Below are 20,803 nucleotides of genomic sequence, written 5' to 3'. Positions count from 1 at the left end.
TTATTTCCTTTGTAAAACCAGAAACATCACATAGCTTCCCAAAAAGTGATGACACATTTGAACATGATGTTCCTAAATTGTCTAAAATTGTAGAGAGCTCTACTTGACAAATGGCAATCTACTGAGCAATGTGTTCCAATGCTTTATTGTTAAACTTCTTTTCAACCTTCTCCACTAGCTTATCTTGTCCATTAGTGTCTTTATTGAATTTCTGGACTACTTTTGCTAGCTGATACAAAAAAGGTTGAGAAGAATCAATTCTAATTCCTATAGCCTCTACCAAAATGTTTTAGCATCTTCAATTATACTCTTTATCTTTCTCCTTTCTTAGCATTCTTTTGGAGGAGTTCACCAAATGTTTGCATTTGGTCTTGAGTAAGCTTGTAAATATCCCAATTGGGGATTACTATTTCCTCATCTAAATCAACGTCTTCCTCTATCTCCTTTCCTTTTCCCAAAAAAATTGTGCTTAATTGAACCTTGGGCTCAAATGTCCTTGCACTTATTGCTTTTTTATCAAGAATAGTTCAATAATAGTAGAGATACTAGGGCTTGTAGTAAAAATTGATACTATGCTAACTGAAGGAATACTTACAAAAATGCTTGAGGAACCCAAAAATGGTGTGCTTAAAATTTTAGAACCCAAAAATAGTGTTCTTACAACTGAAGAGGGAAAAATTGGAGAAGTCAAAACTAAAGTACTTGACTCAATAGATGAAGGAAGAATTTGTAGCTTAGTGGATGAAGTGGAAGTCACTTCTATCAGTGATGTGCTGAGCTAAGTGGGAACAAAGAGTGATTGGACATTTGATATATCACTAGTGGTTACAATCAAACTTTCTTATGCTATCTCCACATTTGATGTAGACACTAGCTTGCTTGGAGAGTGAGGAAGTGAGGCAATGACTACTATAGCTATCTTGACTAGATCAGTCTCCTCATCATCTTGCTTTTCTTCCTTAGCAGCCTCTTGTCATTGATCCTCTTCATCTTCTTCACTATCAAAGTGAGTTACTTCTTCAACATTCTCTTCTTCATCTTTCTCCTTATCTTCTTCTTTATCATCATCTTTGACATTGACTAGAAAATCACTTGGTTTATGTAACAAATATATATTCTTCCAAGTGTTTGTTGCATTCCTAACAACATGCTCAATGTCCTTTATCAAAACTAGACAAGTATTAAACTTTAGAGTTAGTTTTTCTTCATTTTTCTTCAATGAATCTTTCACCTCAGCATCTAATATGCTCAGTAATAATTGCCTCAGGGTTTGTCAATATATGTCTTTGATAGTTTGCATAGCAAAATCTCATCTTGACTTTGTCTTTTCTAATAATTCAGTCAAAACATGAGAGGCAAGCTGATTTGGTGAGTATTTTCATTTACCCATTTTATTCAACACCAGATCTTCAACCTGCTTTTGCTCCTCTACTACCCTAATCTCATATTTCAATGATTTAAAATTTGTTATACTTGCTTCTTCTTCCAATTGCTTTAACATGTCCTGGAAGGTGGGTGGAGGTTTTCTAAATATGATGTCTCCTCCTTCTTTTTCAGCATTCTTTCTTGACCTCCTGGTGAATACTGTAGTAGATGGCTTTCTTGGCTTGGTGATGATCACCTTGCCTTTTTTTTAGTGGCTCTTCTTCCTCAAACTCTTCCTCATCCTTTGCTTCTTCACCTTGCTCATCCTCACCTTTTCCCTCAGTTAGCAAAAGGGGTGAACTTGATTTTAGTTTTGCAATCCTTCTTTTCCCTTTGGTGACCACTTGAGGGAGCTTTATATCAAGTCCAATCTTGATCTTTGCTTCATCATATGTTCCAAAGTATGCAACCTTAGGATCAACTGGTTCATTGATAAGAGCTTCAATGATATCCTTTGCTTCATCAATGTTTACCTCATAGCCAAGAGGTTTTACCCACACTATTCTAGGCTTAGCTGCTTGAATATATGCCTTATCACTATGTACCATGAAACATATATCGTCTTTGTAGTCCTCAATTAGGTTCTTGGTGATTCTGAACCTGTTGTTCATTTTCTCCTTAAGTACATCAATTCTACATCAGTGACATTGCTAATTTTCATTCTTTTTCCATCCCATTCAGCTAGGGTTTTCTTTTCCAATTCTTCTTGACCTAGGGTTTTTGTTGTTTTGGCTTTGGCTAGCATAGGGAGGCTAGTGATTCGATGAATCATCTTCTTAGTTATTAAAATTGGTTGTTGTATCCATAGCTACCCATTATGCACCTAACTAAGGATAAACCTAATCCATTTGATTTGAAATTCTTGGGGTATGTGAGGGATGTGTGTTAGCCCTTTAGTTTCTAGATGTTGATGCTCAAGTTTTAGGACTCCATTCACACATAACTAACCTAGGGCATCATCCATTTCTAGTGTACCAATTTCTTGAATAACACATTTGAAATGAGTGCGAATATCATTGATAAGAAGTACCTTGGGAGGAATTTGGGATTGCACACCACTTGGATCTTGGGTTTCAGCAATTGTAGGAGTAAGCTTGAAGTCTAGCACCTTCCATTCAATTCCATGAACCAACATGTCAGATCCTAACTTAACCTTGCTACTGCTATATGCCATTTTCACTCGGTAGGGTTTGAGAGAATTTGAAAGACTTTTGCTAGAAATTCACTCAAATCACTTTGATTACACTAAAAATCACTATTCGCAATAGCACTCAAAATTTTAAGGTAAGAAATGATTTTGATTCCATGCCTTTTTATGAAATTTTACCATTAATGCTTGGTTCGAAGGTAGATATGTTGACAGAGTATCATCCACTACTTGGTATTAAACACTCAACAAAGTCTTCGTGACTTGGTAAGCATAAGAATCTTCATTACTCCCGACCTTGCTCGGTAGAGTCTATGACCTAACCTCACTCGCTAGAGAGGTAAGTTGGTAGTAACTGATACCGATCTCACTCAGTGATCCCTTTGTATCCTAAATATAGATTTGGATCTTTTCCACCTTTCAATTGGAACTGATTTGGATGTCATCTTTGATAGCTTAGTTCTAGTTCTCCTATGAGAACTTAATTAGAAATGGTAGAGTCACCCAATTCTTGAGTGACTTGACCATCATTTCTCGGACTTGTATCCTTAGTAGACTTACGAACCCATTGCTGTCTAATCTACTTTCATATGTTATTAGCTTTTGCCTTCTTCTCATCTTCAATTTTACTAGTATTCATGTAGTTCTTTGAAAGATGACTAAGTTTTGTACAAATGAAACATCTTTTAGTGGTATCTCTTTTCCTCATATGATGTTTAGCACAATTCATTCCAATGTGTCCAAATTCTCTATAGTAATGACATTTGCACCTAGTGTTGTAGTCCCATCAAAATATTGCTTTCACAATTTGCTCTATTGGATTTAATACATTGGTTTTGCATTCTGATGACTTGTGTCCATGTTTCTTGCATTTGTGACATATGCCTTCAAATCTTGGTTTCTCTTTGCATTCATTAACTCTATAACCATGCTGATTGCAATTGTAGCATTTTCCATTGAATTTTTCTTTTCCATTACTCCAACACTTGTTTAATATATGACCTATCTTACCATAGTGATTGCAAGTAGGTCTTTGGTTCTTTTGAGCTCCTTGCTTGGATGATTCTCCTTCTTTTGTATATCCAATTTTTGCTTTTCGTTTTTGCCTATAGAGGTTTTTCTCATTCAATTGATTCATGTTTGCTTGAGATTTCATCATTCTTTCATTGATTTGATTTTTAGAGTTTAGATCATTCCTCAATCTTTCATTGATTTGTATTTTAGATTTTAGATCATTTTTCTTTCTTTCATTGATTTGCCTTTCAAAATTTAGATCATCCCTCATTCTTTCATTTTCAAATCTTAGGCTCATGATTTCTTCATTTGCATTTGAGAGTTAATCAATAAGATCTACTTTGTTGAAGGGATTGGTTCTGGATTTCATCCTTCCATCCATTTCTTCTTTTATCTTGTTTCATTGTTCTAAGACTTCACATAACCTTACTGATTGAATTTCTTGTTCTCTTCTTAGCTTTCTTACTTCTTCTTGCAAGGAATCATTCTTTTCTAGGAGTTCTTTGATTGCTTCATTGGCTTCATCTGAATTTCTTGAATGAAGGTATTCAATTCTTTCTTCAATGTAGAGTTGATCATTCATTTGAATTGCAAGTTCTTTTCTTCTTTTCAAGGATTGAGAGAGTTGCTCATTTTCTTTCTTGAGTTGGGCAATGGCCATTTTTAAATCCAACTTTTCATTGTCAATGGTTTTTTCAAGTATGAATATCTCCATGGCCTTGATCTTTGCTCAAGTTGTTAAGTTTCTCCTGAGAACCAAAATTCTTTGATACCAACTATTGGAAATATTCAGGACTAAGCTAAGTTACTGAGAGGGGAAGGGTGAATCAGTAACTTCTAAAACTTCAACAATTTCAACATTTAATACAACCACTCAATTAGCATTTATCCATAATATAAATTTTGATCTAATTGCATGCACAAGAAACTGAAAACATTCATAACACTGAGACACAAAAATTTGGTGACCCAAAAACCTTCCAAATAGAAAGTAAAACTGGGGTGGGGATGATACCCACAACTTTAGCACTGTAATATAAAGTTAGCCTGTTAAAGCTTACATTGACCACTTTTGATGATCTTCCCTGTTGGGAGCAATAAGGATTGCTAGGTCCACCTTGTGTGAGGATTTACAAACATACAATCAAGTATGCACTTGGTAAAGAGATTTACAAAAGATTATTAGGTCTACCTTGTGAAAGGATTTGACTGATCCACCTGTTAGGATGAAACAGTAGTAGATCTTTGATCTGCAACTTAGTTTGCTGAATGAGATTCCTTTCTATACTGATCACCTTTTTGTGATAGATATGTCTCTACTGCTCCTTATGCAGTTATGGCCTTTACAATTCATTTCTTCTACTTTTCTCTGATGCAATTTGCATTCATATTTTCACACATTACATACATCCATACATAATCATGCATTTGATATGATACAATGCATTACATATATATCAATCCAATTATAGATTACAAAGTTGGCCATCATACAAGTTACCACAAATGTTACAAAGTCGGCCGACATGAAGACATCCAAGTTTTGAAGACTGACTTGATGAGTTTCTAATACTCAACATCTACTGTCAGTACTCGACATCATCATGCAATTGGTAGATGTAGAAGCTCAGTCCATACTGATCACTTCTTAGTAGTCCTAAACTCGGTCTACACTGGTGACTCGGTAGACATTGTGGAACTTGTCATATAAACTGATTCTCTTGATTTACACTATATGACACGGTAAACATTCTCACCTCAAGCTCGGTATAAACTAAGTCTCTTACTTAATACCGAAGAACTTCGTTAATGCTGGACTCTCATCACATACACTACGAACTTAGTGAACACTGCATTGCTCAATAACCACTGATAAACTTGACATCAACTGAAATGCACAATTCACATTGCTAGTCTTCACATTCATTGAATCTACTTGGTAACCACTGGGATGTGTCTAAAGGACTTGGTAGCAACTGTAGAACTTAGTAAAAACTGAAATACATGGTAAACATTGTGAACTGTATAATGAGCTTGGTAGTTATATACAATTTGAATAAGTGTGTGTCACTAATAACAAACTTAACTAATATGCCAACACAGTTATACTTTTGTTAGCCTTTTCCTTTACAAAAAGGTGACATAGGTTTGTGCTTTTACCCCAATATGTTTTGGTTTGAAGTGGTTGGTTTTGGAGCATTTGTGCATCAAGACCTGAAAGATTTAGAGTTAATAGATATAGAAATTACTCTTGCTACTACTGTAGCAAGATGTTATACACATGATATCTTTGAATCATATCTAAGTTAAAAAAAAAAAAAGATGAAATATGAAAATGTTCTAGGTTCTTTAGTTCAATTGAATTAGATGAACATACTAAAAGTGAATAGAGAGACTTTTTGGGTAATAAGAATTTGGACCTTATAAGCTAGATTATAGACTCATTTCCTTAGTCATAGAGATGGAAAAATGTTGCACCGAAATTGAGTTAATTTGAAAATTGGGTATATCATGGCTACAAAAGGATTGTAACTATGACAAACATGATGATTTATTTGACAAAGAATATGAAAATCAATTTTTACTTCTATACAAAGTTCTCATCTATGCGTTGCTAACAAATGGATCCTCTATTTGTGTATTGAAAAACAATGATAAGTTGAATATAGAAGGAGTTCTAAGTTATGAGTTTGCAGTTTCTACAATTTTGAGTTTGAAGAAATATTTGATCAAGACAAGACTACTAAAGAATCCTTCTTTGCATTTCATGGAAGTAATATATGTAATTGGTACTCTATTATTAGGTATGTGTTATCGGATGAGAGGTTCACAATTCATAGTTGTGTTGTGGAAGTTTGTCTAATATTAATTAGTAATAGTTTGTATGTTATAATTTAGGGTTTAGAATTTAGAATTTAGAATTGATTTTATGTTTGAATGTTATAATTGGAGTTTGATGTGTGACAATTGACAATTACATTGTTATGTTGTGTTTTACAGAAATAACATTAAATGCTTGAGCCAAACATGGCTCATGTCACATGGAAATTGCAATGAGAATGATATCTATCTCACACCTAACACAAAAAAGGCATATGAATATTGCTTGTCTTCCCCTTTGACTATACTTGGGAAATCTAAAGAATATAGAGAGATAGCTCTCTATGAGGTTTTCTCATGGAAAAAGTGCATGTTGTCATCTAATATTTATTTTTTTAATGATAATTATGATGGTAATATTAGGGGGTAAAAGTAAGGGAAGGAAAGAAGCCTAGATAAAACAAAGTTGAGCGAATATATCAATAAGGTAATTAATAGAGACTTCATTTCTTTTGAAAATCATCTAAAACTATTGGGAAAAAAGAGATGCAGAAATGTGCCTCTTTAAATGATGAATTCACTATAAAAAAAAAATATTGTGGGCTACTCTAGTCTATAAATCTCTAATATTTAGTTTTTGCTATTACATATGACTTTGGTGATTGGTATTTTTGTTCATAGCAATAATAAATAGATGTGCAAACCAAAGTAGAAGTTGAAAATATATCATGTCCACAATTTGAAAAGATAGAAGTTGTGTTGTGAAGGTTTAGTGGCCAAGTCATTTACAATACTATTGAGATTACAACACCTAGTCCTCCTTAATTATTTTGAAGAACATAAAATCTTGTCAAATTTATGATAGTTCAACTACTAAAAAACTAAATATTGTTCATTACATTGGCTTTATGCACAACAACAAATCAATTGGACATTATCATCTCAAGCCTAATATATAGAAGAATAGGTGATGCAAAAGTAGTTTTTTATTTATGAGATAAATATATGAAACTCATAAATTAAATCTAGTTATATCCAAGATGGTCAAGAAACTTGAAATTTACTATGATTTGATTAAAATTTACAATTTGGATTAGGTAAATATTTGTCAATAGTTATGAGGTGAGTATCAATTTTGTTCAAAAGTAGGGCCTACTAGCAATTTGTGGTTTTTTTTTTCAAAATGTCATGCTAGAGGGTTTTCAATGTATTTGGGGAAGAAAATGCTAATGCAAAACTATTTGTGCTTAAAATTATGCCTAGGACTATTTTCAATTTTAGTCAAATCGATTAGGTTGTTACTTATACTAGACATTTTACTACTCATAAACAAAGAAAAACCTTTAGAAGATAAGATTCTCAATGCCAATCCTACAAACTAATAATTAAAATATTAGAAATCAACACATTGTACTAAAAGAGGGGTAAGAAATTATTAAGACAAAAAGATAAACAAAAAGGAGAGCTCAACAAGGAGCTCTATTATGAACATTACTAACAATCCATATGCACTGAGAAAAGAGTATTGTAATAGAGTATTAATCAAACTAGATTTCTAATACTTCCATTGTTAACATAATTAGAAAGAGTGTAGTTGATACTAGAAACTCTGGTTGGTATTTTCTCCGTATTCTCTTTGTAGTTGGCTTTATGATGGCCTAATTTGAATTAATTAGACAAGGGAAAATACTCTCCTTAAATGGTAAAATTACAAATCCGTCATTTGAAAAATGATAACTAAAACTTATTCAAAAACTTAGCTTTTAATATAAATTTGTTGAATAAAATACATTTATAACTATCATAAGAAAAGTTAAAAGTTTATTAATAATGTTGTGAATGATGTTTATAAAACTTCTTTCTTTTCTGAAATTAATATTAATTCATCAATCTATAAAGAAGAATAGACAATTTTATAGACAATTTAGAATTTAAACTTTGTTTAATTACAAAATATTGGGAAGGGCTACCTAAATAATTGTCAAATTAGTTATAAAAGAGAAGCCATGTCAAATATAACAAAATATGAAATAATACTAAGAAGAGAAAACCAAATTTATATACAATCTAAATTAATTGAGAATAGATATTGAAGTAATACTATTGAGAATACATATTAAAAATTAATTGACCAACAAAAAAACCAATTACCATCCACTAAAGTTGATCTGATGCTATAATTGTATTGGATGAAATAAAAATATTGTGTTGGAAGAACCAAAAATCCGTACAACAATGAAAAGAAAATTTAAATATTATAGCAAGTTGGAACAGAGTTCCATATATCAAATATCAGAAATCAAAGACAGTAATGGAAGAGAATAAAACAGTGACCAGAGCTTTTGAACAGCCTTGATAAACCAAATTAATCACACAACATTGTGCTTCCACTTCTGCCTGCCACGTCACATAAAGATAACGTCTGCTCCATGCTTCGTCCGTACAATCTGTCAACTATTCTTTTCAATACAATCAAAGCTTTCCCTTCTTCCCGTTCATTAACCACGGCCTTAAACCCAACAAGTATTGTGGCACCATGAGTCGTCGTAACTCCATTAAACCATGCAATTGAATACAGTTGGATCTCCATTGACATGCGCTCCAATTACCAGACTCTTCAATTCTTGCAGCTCTTCAACACCTTCTACGCTCTGCAACTGTTGACATTCAACAATCGTGATCCGCTCCAGATGTCGCAGATCTGAAAGGTTCGGTAACGATTTCAAGCCATCACATGACTCTATGTGTAACTCTCGAACCTCTGTTGCACAAGATAACCCTGATATCATTTCCAATCTGAAGCATCGTATCACTATAAGAGTCTTCAATTTTTCTAGCTCCTTTAATCCTGACAGGGTTTCTAGTTTGTCACATCCGTACACTTGAAGTTTATGCAGCCTCCTTAGCTGCTTTAAGTCCATTTCATTTAGATTAGGCATATGCATAACTTCTAATGATTCAAGTCTGGGGCAGATCTCTCCACTGATTACAAGCTTTGATATATTATCTAATCTGCGAAATACTATTGTTTCGAGGCTATCCATACGAGCCTCAAAATTAGATGAATCTCCACCTTTGCTCAGATCCAAATTCCCGCTGAAGAAAAGAGTGCCCCCAAACCACAATTCTAATGATTTCAGATTTCTCAGTCTTTTAAGTGATTTGACGAAGGACGTTACATCTGTATTCTCCAAGGAACAACTTACGTATAATACTTCTAAATGACTGCACATTCCTATCAAATTCGGAAAATTTTGCAACGAGGGAGAACCGAAAATCTTCAGCACTCTAAGCTCGAGATCGCCCTGGAATTCACCAATAATCTCAAAAAAATATATCAATTGTCGGTAGTTTTAAATTGATACACTACCGTAAACTAAGATTTAAATTTCCGGCAAAGCATAGGGAAATACCTGAGTGTTCGACTGCAATTGTTGCTGAAAAGTGCTCCAAATCTCTTTCATTTCTCGCACAATCAAACAGCGCAATTGTGGAAGAGGAATCCATGGAGGAATGCTTTTTAAGTTGCCAAGATAATTGTTGATTTCCAGCGAGAGGAGTTCAGCCTCGGCAGAGTCATTTAAACTTGCTATAAAATAAGTAAATCTAGTTTTGAGGGATGAATCCTCGAACGAATGGAAACACCTGCCGTTTGTTTCTGCTAGGATTTGCTTAAATCCTTTTGCTTCCTATATATAAGAATCTGAATAAAATATATATTTGTATATAAATGCACAAATTGAAATGTTGTCAAAAATAAATCGCACTAATTAAATTTCAGAGATTTAAAGGAGAAGCACACCATGGATTTAAGATGGTCCGGTTGCCACAGTCGAGGAGGGCCTAACTCATCTGCCATTTGTCTTCCTAGGTCTCTGAGGTGATTTTGCATTTCACAGCTCTGGAAATGGCCACTCACTTCAACCAGGCATTTATCTTGCAAGTGCTGAATTGCATCTTCAACATTCCAACCGGATGCGTTCCAGATTAAAGAAGCTCTATTTTTCATATACCATGTCTTCTTCATATGAAGAAAACAACCAATGTCTATAAATATCTGTCTCTCCTGGCTGTTCAGCCCATCAAAACTGATTACAAGCCTTTCCATTATATCCTTTGGTAGAGATTTCCTAACCTTTTCCAGTTCTAACTCCCAAGAATGCACATCTCGCCCATAAAAATTGGCGCCCAAAACTTTAAGCGAGAGGGGTAAACCTCCACAGAATTCCACAAAGTTTCCAACCAATTTTTCATATGCAATGGGCGGATCCTGTCCGCGGAAAGCATGGCTACGGAAGAGCTCTCTACCATGACGCTTATCCATACCCTTCATCCTGTATGTGATATGAGCACCCCTTAAGACACTTTGGACACGTGTTGTCACCAGGCTGCCTGGACTCAATATGTCCTCAAATAACAGAGCACGAAACTGTTCCAGATGATCAATATCATCTAGGACTATAAGGAAATCCAAATGCCTTGCCCTTTCCAAACGATCCTTCAGCTCTTCTACTCCTTCATCTAGATTCCTAAACGTCCTATCTTCATCAAAGAGATCTTTGAAGAGCTGAGATTGCAAGCAGTGCAATTCACCTTTGGCATGCGATTCTCTAACATCAGAAAGGAAACATGACGCACTGTAGCCAAACCGCTTCATATTAAACAATTATTTTGCCAGAGTGGTCTTGCCAGACCCTCCTAGTCCAAATATCCCCACCATCTTCACCATGTCCTTCTCCCCTTCTTCTGACCAATTTTTTTCAAAATCTTGGACTAGTTCGGCAAGTGCAACTGGATATTCCGCAACATGCAATGGTATCCATTTTTCCTTTTCTTGCAGGACTTGTAGCACTCGAGACACAATCTTTTCACACAAATTGCTGAGAACCAAAACCAACAAACTCTTAAAAAACTTAATTCTACTTTAAGTAGCGGAGATTAAGAGAAAAACAATGAACATGACATTAATCTTACTCTTTATGCTGGCTAACTTCATAGCCAGAGAAGTATGAAGCGGCTATGAGGGCTCTTTCCCGTCTGTTCAACCCATGAAAGCCCGTTCTTCGAGACTTATATAAGGATAAACTTTTATTAGCGATCGTTCGAAGCTCCAGCGGCTAAATATCGTAGAAGACTGGAATAAAAAGGGCTTCAGATTGCTCTAACATGAGAATAAGCTCGTTTAAGAATGAAGAGGGTCCACTATGAGAACAAGCTCCTTTGGAAAAAATGGGTATTTGAACGAAGGATGAGCATATGCCATTACGAACAGCAGAAGGAATAGATTCCGCCCCTCCAATCTCTACACCAGAGTCCAGAAATGTCGGGCACCCTCTTTCCTGAAAAAGATTATACAATTTGTTGGCAAGGGTTTCTTTGGCATCAGAGCCTCGGTGGCTGATGAATACATCGAGTTCTTTTGGAGTTAGAGTCGATTTTTCTCTCTGGTACTGATATCCTAACATTTCTTGGGAAGATGAGGAGGAAGCCGTAGAAGAAGATTAGAGTGATGAAATATATGTAAATTTCTTAAAGAAGAAGGCAAACGGTACAACAGCTCGAAATGGCGAAGATTAAGTATGTAATATATAGAGGGTAACGGACATATTTAAATATCAAAATAATTAAATTTCCGTCTTAATGTACGGTCTACATCGTCAATGTTGCCAGCACATTCCTCCTCAACGCTACCGCCCGTAGAGCTTTGCTCGATGTTGAAAATGAGCATTAAAATAATTAACAATTATAATGGGAATTGTCATTTTTTATTTTTTTTAATTAACATGTGCTCTCCTCCTTCAATGTTTCCAGCTCATTCCTCCTCGACTCTACCACCTAGTGTAGAGCTTTGTTCGATATCGACAATGAACATAAAAACAAATATAATGGGAATTGTCAATTATGTCCCAATTCTATACCCATGTGTTTACAATTTAGAATTTATTATGTCCCAATTGTGTAATAAATACTAAGTGTTTCATTCATTCTCATGAGAGATAGGTTCTTGTGAGCTACTATTCATGACACATGGGTCAATAAGATTGACTCAAAAACTACAAAGTTGAATTTGATAGCAATATCACAATAATTTTTTATATTTTTTAATTGATAATAAATATTAGGTTGTCAAATAAAAGAATAAGAAACTCCAACTAAGATATAAAATTTGATATGATAATCTAATTTGGATTAAATGAAAAATCATCTTCAAGCTTTGTTATGTGTTTACAATATCTAATTATTTTGAATTAGAGGAAGAATCATCTTCAAATTCAGAGTATAAACTTACAATATTTTAATAATTCTACTATAACATCAAGGTCAACCTTCTTACAATATATTATTAAAAAAAAGAAAAAGATTAGCATGTAGATATATAACAAATCTTACCACCTTATGCTAGAAGTAAATCTTTAGGCGAAATATAATCATATTCATTAGAGTTGTCATTTAGTGAAGTTACTTAAAAATTCTTTAAAAAAACTCATTCAATTGTAAAGTCGTATAATTAAATGATGCAAGGAGGGAGGATTAAAGTAGAATAAACTCAACTTAAGCCTACCAACATCTCCCTGCTCAAAGTCACACATGGAAGATTTAATAGGTGTAATTATTTAACTTCACAAATTGAAGACCCACAACACCAAAGAGAGAGAGAAACCAACAATATCTTACTGATTCATCACATATCAACAAACATGCCCGGTTGTAAGGCCTTCTAGGTTACATGGAATACAATAATAATTTAAAAAAAAAAACATCAAAATGCATCCAACATGATAGATCAATGATCTGCTACGAGACTCCATCTAGCTAACTCCTGCCTTAAACTCTTGCCCTATATCTAACCTCGAAACCTTTATTTATACTTGTCAAAATGACTTATGAAAGATTCTAGATCCTCACATTAGGAAAGACTGACCTTGTAATGCTGCACACATCCCAATGCACAATCCTGATATTAAATGTACAACCTAAATTAAATGAACAAGTCGGCTCTCACTAAGAACTAACAAAGACAAACTCGGTCAAAGAAGGAATCAAGTGGGTATGTGTAGGATCACGGTGTGACAAAAAGTGGCAATCTGAAAAATCTGTAGTTCTGAAATATCTCAAAACATTTCAAAATCTATTCAAACTTTTTTCCCACCCACCTTGATACTAAATGAAAACAATTAATATCTTTATAAGGTTTACTACTTTTTTTGATACCAAACGTATATGGTCAACTTTAAACACATCCTAAAAATGTGCTTTTGGCCTATTTTTATGTGATTTTTACTTCAAACATGTAGCTGACAACTTTTTTTCACCAAATTTGATGAAATAAAAAGGGTTTCTTAATAATGTTCTTATCTTTCCATAAATGTAAGGTTTGTCAAATTATGAGTTTAGTAAGTAATTATTACTTATTTTCTAATGGCGTTACGTATAAAGTGCTGATTGACACACTACTTGAAAAACAACTATAACTTTCAAATGGTACAACATTTTTTAAATCTAAAATATGCATCACATTCTATGTTTCTTCTACTATAAGGAAAAAAAAATAAAAATTTGAATTTTATAGAGTTTTGAATTAGTTAAGGTAGTCAGGCATGAGAGTTTTTTAATTCTAAAAATACTAAAGTCAAAAATCAATTATTATTTATTTATTTAGAATAAAAATACCCAAAAATATGTGTCACATTGAGGCATGATTCTACTACTTATATCTACAATTTATTATTAAAAAATATTATCATTTGATTTTGATTAAGGTGGTAAGACATACATCTACTTCTTATTTTTGTTATGAATTTTTTGTAATATTGCATTGAAATTCAAAATTTTGACCAATCAATTTCTTTTTTTTTGAGATAAGTCCCAGTAGTTTAAAAACTAGATTCAATTTTCTAGAGATTCTTTTCTCTCAACTTTTTGATATAAAGTTAATAACAAGTAGAAAATTGCACGTCAAGTTAACATAACCTTGGTTTTTTGATTTTTTATTGCCACTTAAGCGCGTAGTTTGGTTGATCACGATCTTGCACATACCTGAGTATCAAAAGAAACCACCAAGCCAACTCGACACTTGAAGAAACTCAACTAACACAACAACTTGGTCAATGTTGGAGCTCAACAACAATTGCAATTTGATAAAGACTAAGAAAAATAAGTAGGAAAGAAAGACAACCTAGGATGCCCTTGCATAAGACAACTAGGGGTTGAAAAAAATGATTCTCCAGAATGATGAAAGCATTACAACTTGAGTTGAATCCAATACAGATTGAGAAATCCATGTAGTATCTTCAGCTGATATATCCTTCTATTTAACCTAATATTCAAAGTAACTCTTCCCTCTTGTTCTCTTGCCAACTCTTTGATCCAATATATGCTCAATATCTTCAATATTCTTCTTAGGATAATCAATAGGTGCAACAACTTCATCATTTGACTGAGGTATATCATTAGATATACTTGAGGTATATCATCGTATATGTCATCACATAACTCAACTTCATATGCATTGCCATTGTCAAACTTCCTCAAGATCTTACAAGAACCAAACTACTTCATTTTAAACTTACTATATATTCCAACAAGAAATCTACCCTTCTTCAAATGAATCATCACCTCGTCACCAACTCAAAAATATGGTGTCCTCTAGACTTATCTACATGCTCCTTATACTTTTGATTACTTTGTTCTAACTTCAATTCCGCTTCCTCATTTAAAGACTTCATAACATCAACAAATACTTCTCCTTCCACACTTCTCTTCTCTTCACCAATAATATCCCTCAAATCAGATATACCTCCAAGCCACATTCTAGTAACAACCCCAAACGAGGTTTTTTCCAGTAGTCCTATTCATAGAATTATTATATGCAAACTCAGCTTGTGTGAATACCATATCCTAGTTACTTAGTTTATCTCTACCTAAACATGTCAACAAATTACCCAAGCTTCTATTGACAACCTCTATCTGTGGATGGAATGTAGAACTAAACTTGAACTCAATATCCATCTTCTTCCATAAAGTCTTCTAGAAATAACCAAAAAACTTACCATCTCAGTTAGAGATAATGCTTCTTAGCAACCCATGAAATCTAACAACTTTTTTGAATAAAATATTAGCAATATGCAATCCATCCGATGTCGTCTTGGATGATATGAAATATCCCACCTTAGAAAATCTATTTAGAATATCAAATATGAAAGCATACCCTCTTTTAGTCCTCGACGAGCCAAGAACAAAATACACGTACACTAATGTCACTCCATGGTTTCTCAGGAACATAAATAGGTGTATACAATTTGGTATTCTAACTTATTCCTTTTGCAACTTGATAAATTTCACAACTCTATACAAACTTCTAATCATCCTTATACATCTGTGGCCAATAATACTCATTTTGTAAGAAAAATTAATGTCTTTTCAACACCAAAGTGTCCAACCAATCTACCACAATTCTTTTTCTTAATCAAATTCACTCTCATAGAACTTCTTGGTATACATAATTTAATTCCTTTTAACAACATACCCACTTGAATAAAATATTCATCAAACTTACTCGGTTCGTCTAATAGATTCGATGCTGTGCACTCTCTCCACACCTCAAAAAAAATCAAGGTGAGTATCATACAACTACTTCATCTCATCAAAGCCAATAATTTCAACCTTCATCTTGGTCAACAAAGAATTTCTTCTTCTCAATGCATTTGCAACTCAGTTAGTGACTCCACTTTTATGCTTTATCACATTTATGTGAAACTCTACAATTACTCAACCAACTTCATATGTCTTTGATTCAACTTATGTTGACTTCCTAGATAGTGTAAATATTTATGATCAATATGCATTGAACAATCATTAGGAATAAAATAATGTCTCCACTTCTTCAAGGCTTGAACAATTGCACAAAAGTCTTGATCATGCACAAAACACTTCTTTTTAGCATCATTCAATTCCTCATTAAAGAAGCCAATAGGTTTACCTTCTTAACTTAACACAGCTCCTATTGCACTACCACTTGCATCACAATCAACTTGAAATGCCTTATTATAATTGGGTAATGCCAATATAGGTAACTCAACAATCTTTTGTTTCAAAGTCTCAAAACTCTTATCATCTCCATGCCTCCACTTGAAATCATTTTTATCTCCTCTCATAGTGTCAGTCATAACATTACATATAGAACTCATATTCCTTATAAAATTTATGTACAAACTTGCTAAACCGTGAAATGATGTTACCTCACCCACATTCTCAGGTATAGGCTACTTCAGAATTGCTTTAACCTTCCTAGGGTCCATTTTCAAAACTTTAGCTCAAATCAAAAAAATCCCAAATAAACAATCTCCTCTTGCATGAATGAATACTTCTTCAAATTAATCAACAATTTCTCCTCCTTTAATCGCTGCAACACTTGGCTAATGTGTTCTATACATTCTTTGTCAATCTTACTGAATATTAAAATATCATCCTAAAAAAAATCACAAACTTACCAAAGAATCTCTTTAGAACCTCATTCATCAATCTCATGCAAGTACTTAGTGCATTAGTCAAACTAAAAGGCACAACAACCACTCATACACGCCATCTCTTATTTTGAAAGAAGTCTTATACTCATCACCTTCTCTGATTTTAATCTAATGATAGCTACTCTTCAAATCAATCATGGTAAAGTAGCTTGCTCCACTTAAACAATCCATTATGTCTTCCATCCTTGGCATGGGAAACTTACATTTCACTTTTATCTGGTTAATAGCTCAAGAATCAGTACACATTCTCCACTCTCCATTTTTCTCAGGAACTAATATATAAGGTGAAACATATAGACTCAATCTTTCTCTAATCAAGCCTTTCTAAAATAAATGATGTACTTGTCTATTAGGTTCTTCATTCTTGGTAGATGTCAACCTATATGGTACTTTATTTGGAAAACTAGCTCCAGGAATAAGATCCATACAATGAATTATACTTATTACTGATAGCAACCATTAGGTACATCATCTGTCACAATCTTGTTGTACTCATCAAGAAAAGTTTCAATTTTTGCTAGTACTTGATCATCACTACCCATACTTGATGACACTCAGTCAACATTGTCGTCCTTTTCTGTTACTCAGCCATTACTATTATTTGTCACTCGGCTAGTACTATCAAAAATTTTCTTTCTAGGAATCACAAAAAAATAAACTTGGTTCTTCTTCATGTCCATTTCAAATTCTTTTCCATTAACCATACAAAATCTAATAGTACTATAATTTGCTTTAGCAAAAATTTCAATCAAAAGCATCAACATTTTCTTTCTTCCATTCACCCAAAGAGTATATTCATTAAATCTACCATCATGAAAAATAAGTCTATTGTACTACCAAGGTCTTCCCAACATAATATGACAACAATCCATAGGCATAGCATCACATAGGATTTCACCAAAGTAGTTTCCAATCTTGGATTTCACAACACATTTGGGTAAAAGTACAAAGTTGTGTCACCTTTCAAGATGACTTAATAGAATGAATGAATTTGAGTATTTCTATCTAAAAATAAATTTTATTCAAACATATGATCTAGACAAATTCATTCTTGCTAAGTTATATATGGTCTCAGAGTTTTCCAATTGGAAATGTCTATTATATGCATGTTTTATACTAGTTTGTATCCAGTTACTAAAGAAATAAAATTATTTCATAAAAATGACTTTTCAATAACTCATACTAATTTTCATGATGTATTTTTAATAACATATAAACACCATTTTATAGAGCTCAAAGTCAAGAATATTCTCATATAAAATTTGAAGTGTTTTAATTAGATATAGTGTATTGTAATTAAAAAATTCTACAAGTACGTATTTTAGCACTCAAGAAGATGTCTATTTTGAGAAAGGAGAAAATATTAAATCATATTAAAATAAATTAAAAATTACATAATGTTCTAGAGGAGAGAGTCCTCTTCAAGATTGTATAATTTTTCTTTTGGTTAGAATAGATTTGCTTTGAAAAATGTGGTGGGAGATGAAAACCATAGATTTTAGGTGAGTTGAAATTTGAACTGTATAAAAGATAAAATATAGTTCTAAAGACAATTTTTATTTTTGATTGTTCTAGCTATACATGTTATCTATAACATAATTTAAGATTAAAGGGAAATAATTTTATTTTGATATAGTTTTATGGTGGGAGCTAGACCCCTAATTTCCAATGTTTTTCAACAAGCAAAAAATTGTCTATAAAAATTAGGAAAATATATAAATTCTTATTCCAAATAATTATTAAAAATTTCAATCCTAAACTTCATTCATTTGTACACATTTCTATGTCATTGAAGATGAACAATTGTACTTTTGTTAGGCTTTTCCTTTATAAAAGGGTGACACAGGTTTGTGCTTTTACCCATTGTTAGACTCCATCTTGCTAACTTTTGCCTTAAAAAAAATACCTTGGAAACCTCCTCTTCCATAATTATCATGGTAATAACTACCTCTTCCTTGGTAAGAACTACCACATTTTGACTCAAGCTTTCCTTTATCATGACCTTTCCACTTGATTTTTCTCTTATTTTGCACATGATTTTCAAATTTGCTACTTTTTCCATAGGATATACCTTTGCTTTTTAAAAATCTACCACATATACCTCTTTTTTTCTTCTCATGCTTCTTTGTCAAGATCTCCTTGACTTTTAGGGCATATTGGTATGCTTCTTCCACACTATCCAATTTCACAAAACTTATCTCATCTTGAATTTCAGATCTCAAACCATTCTTACTATGATGATGAAATAGGGGCTGAGGGAGCTAGCTTGGTAGTTGAAGAAGTGACTATCAACCCAATAGATGAAGTGGTTGACACTTCCATTGTAGTTTCTTGAAGCTGGGAGGTGGTTGGTGCAGATTGAGTAAATGATGTTGTTGTATTACTTAAAATCTCACTAGTAGAAGCTGTTGCCATAGATGTAACATTGTTTGGTGGAGTGTGAGGAAGAGATGCGATAGCTTCAGCTGTTATTCTTACCAGGTCATCTTCATCCTTTTCTTCCTCAACTGCTTCTTCCTCCTTTTCTTCTTTTTCCCTCTCTTCCATTAAGGCATGTAGCTTTCCTACTGTGACCATGATTGAAGGAATGTTTTCTTCATCATTATCATCATTGTCACTGTCACTGTTATCATCCTTGATTATAACAATTTCATTTGATGGTTTGTTAAGATGATATACATCTCTCCAAACATCTGAGGCATGCCTAACCACTGATTCAATGTTCTTCATCAATATGTTGCATGTATTAAGTTTTGGAATCATTCTATCTTCATGCTCCTTTAATGCCTTCTTTACTTTTGCATTTGTTAGATTGGGAACCAATTGTCTTAGTTGTTGTTCAAAGATGTCTTTGACAATTTTCATTTTATTATCCCATCGGACTTTGAGTTTGGCATAAAGGTCTTCATGGATTTGAGGTTGCATTTGAGCTAGGGAGTATTTCCAAATACCCATTTTCTCCATGACTAAATCCTCAATCTCTTTTTTCTTAGCAGGAGTTCGAGTCTCATATTTGAGAGCTTTAAACTTGCAAATTCCTGCTCCAACTCTTAGCTATTTCATTCTCTCCTCAAATTTAGGTGGAGACTGGACAAACATAGGTTCAGTTTCCTTTTTGCCTTTCCTTGTCCATCTTGAGAATACTGCAGTTGGTTTCTTTTGAGGTTTAGTGATAAACACCTTACCTTTCTTCCTTGGTGGTTCCTCTTCTTTTTAAGATTCTTCCTTGTCATCATCTAATTCCTCCTCTTCATCCTCACCCTTTCCCTTAGTAAGCATAAGAGGACCTTGAAATGTCTTCAATTTAGCCACTCTTTTCTTTCCTCTATTGAGAGCTTGTGGAAGCTTAATACTAAGCTCTATCCTCTTTTTGGCTTCTTCATAGGTTCCAAATGTAGGAAGGTTAAGATTAACTGGCTCATTCACCAGTGGCTCAATGATGTCTCTAGCTTCATCAATGTTTATTTCATATGGCAATGGCTTCACCCATGCCACTCTTGATATGACTGCTTGTATGTATACCCTATCATAGTCCACCATAAAGAATATGTCATCCTTGTAGTCTTCTACAAGCTTGGGTGGGATCTAGAATCTATTATTCATATTTTCTTTCAATACCTCAAAATAGTTATTCAACACAATTTCAAAATTTTCATCAATTTCAGCAATAAATTCATTTATCTGATACAAAACAGGGGTGTCTTTCCTCCATACGATATTTCCCTTGGATGGAAATAATTTTTGAACATAAAAGAATAAACAAGTGAGAAGTGAATCGAACTTGAAGGGATTATTCTTTGAAGTCTTAACACTGTTAATGTTCTTATTTAATTGCTTTAATAGCACATCTAACAGGTCATATTCAAGGTTC

The 20,803-nt window shown here is 33.4% G+C and overlaps 1 protein-coding gene across 1 annotated transcript; it reads right to left on the bottom strand.

Annotated features, from left to right (window-relative positions):
* Window positions 1-8,565: 8,565 nt before the first annotated feature.
* Window positions 8,566-11,063, bottom strand: LOC149545111 (TMV resistance protein N-like). The gene is made up of 3 exons (XM_089793702.1): window positions 10,209-11,063; window positions 9,820-10,095; window positions 8,566-9,711 (listed from the first exon to the last, which is right to left on the bottom strand). The coding sequence occupies exons 1-3, from the start codon at window positions 11,061-11,063 to the stop codon at window positions 8,962-8,964; spliced, it is 1,881 nt and encodes a 626-aa protein (XP_089649828.1). The 3' UTR covers window positions 8,566-8,961.
* Between the last annotated feature and the right edge of the window lie 9,740 nt (window positions 11,064-20,803).

This window comes from Cupressus sempervirens, chromosome 7, assembly GCF_028749045.1.
Source record: "Cupressus sempervirens isolate cs-2001-9-10 chromosome 7, ASM2874904v1, whole genome shotgun sequence".
NCBI lineage: Eukaryota > Viridiplantae > Streptophyta > Pinopsida > Cupressales > Cupressaceae > Cupressus > Cupressus sempervirens.
This window is presented reverse-complemented; position numbering and strand designations above follow the sequence as displayed.

What these genes read in the sequence shown, in the direction of transcription:
- LOC149545111 (XM_089793702.1), bottom strand. Translation starts at nt 11,063, where the DNA reads ATGAAGCGGTTTGGCTACAGTGCGTCATGTTTCCTTTCTGATGTTAGA. An exon ending in CGGACCATCTTAAATCCATG is followed by an intron (nt 10,096 to 10,208) that starts GTGTGCTTCTCC and finishes TCTTATATATAG; the next exon opens with GAAGCAAAAGGATTTAAGCA. An exon ending in AATTGCAGTCGAACACTCAG is followed by an intron (nt 9,712 to 9,819) that starts GTATTTCCCTAT and finishes GGTGAATTCCAG; the next exon opens with GGCGATCTCGAGCTTAGAGT.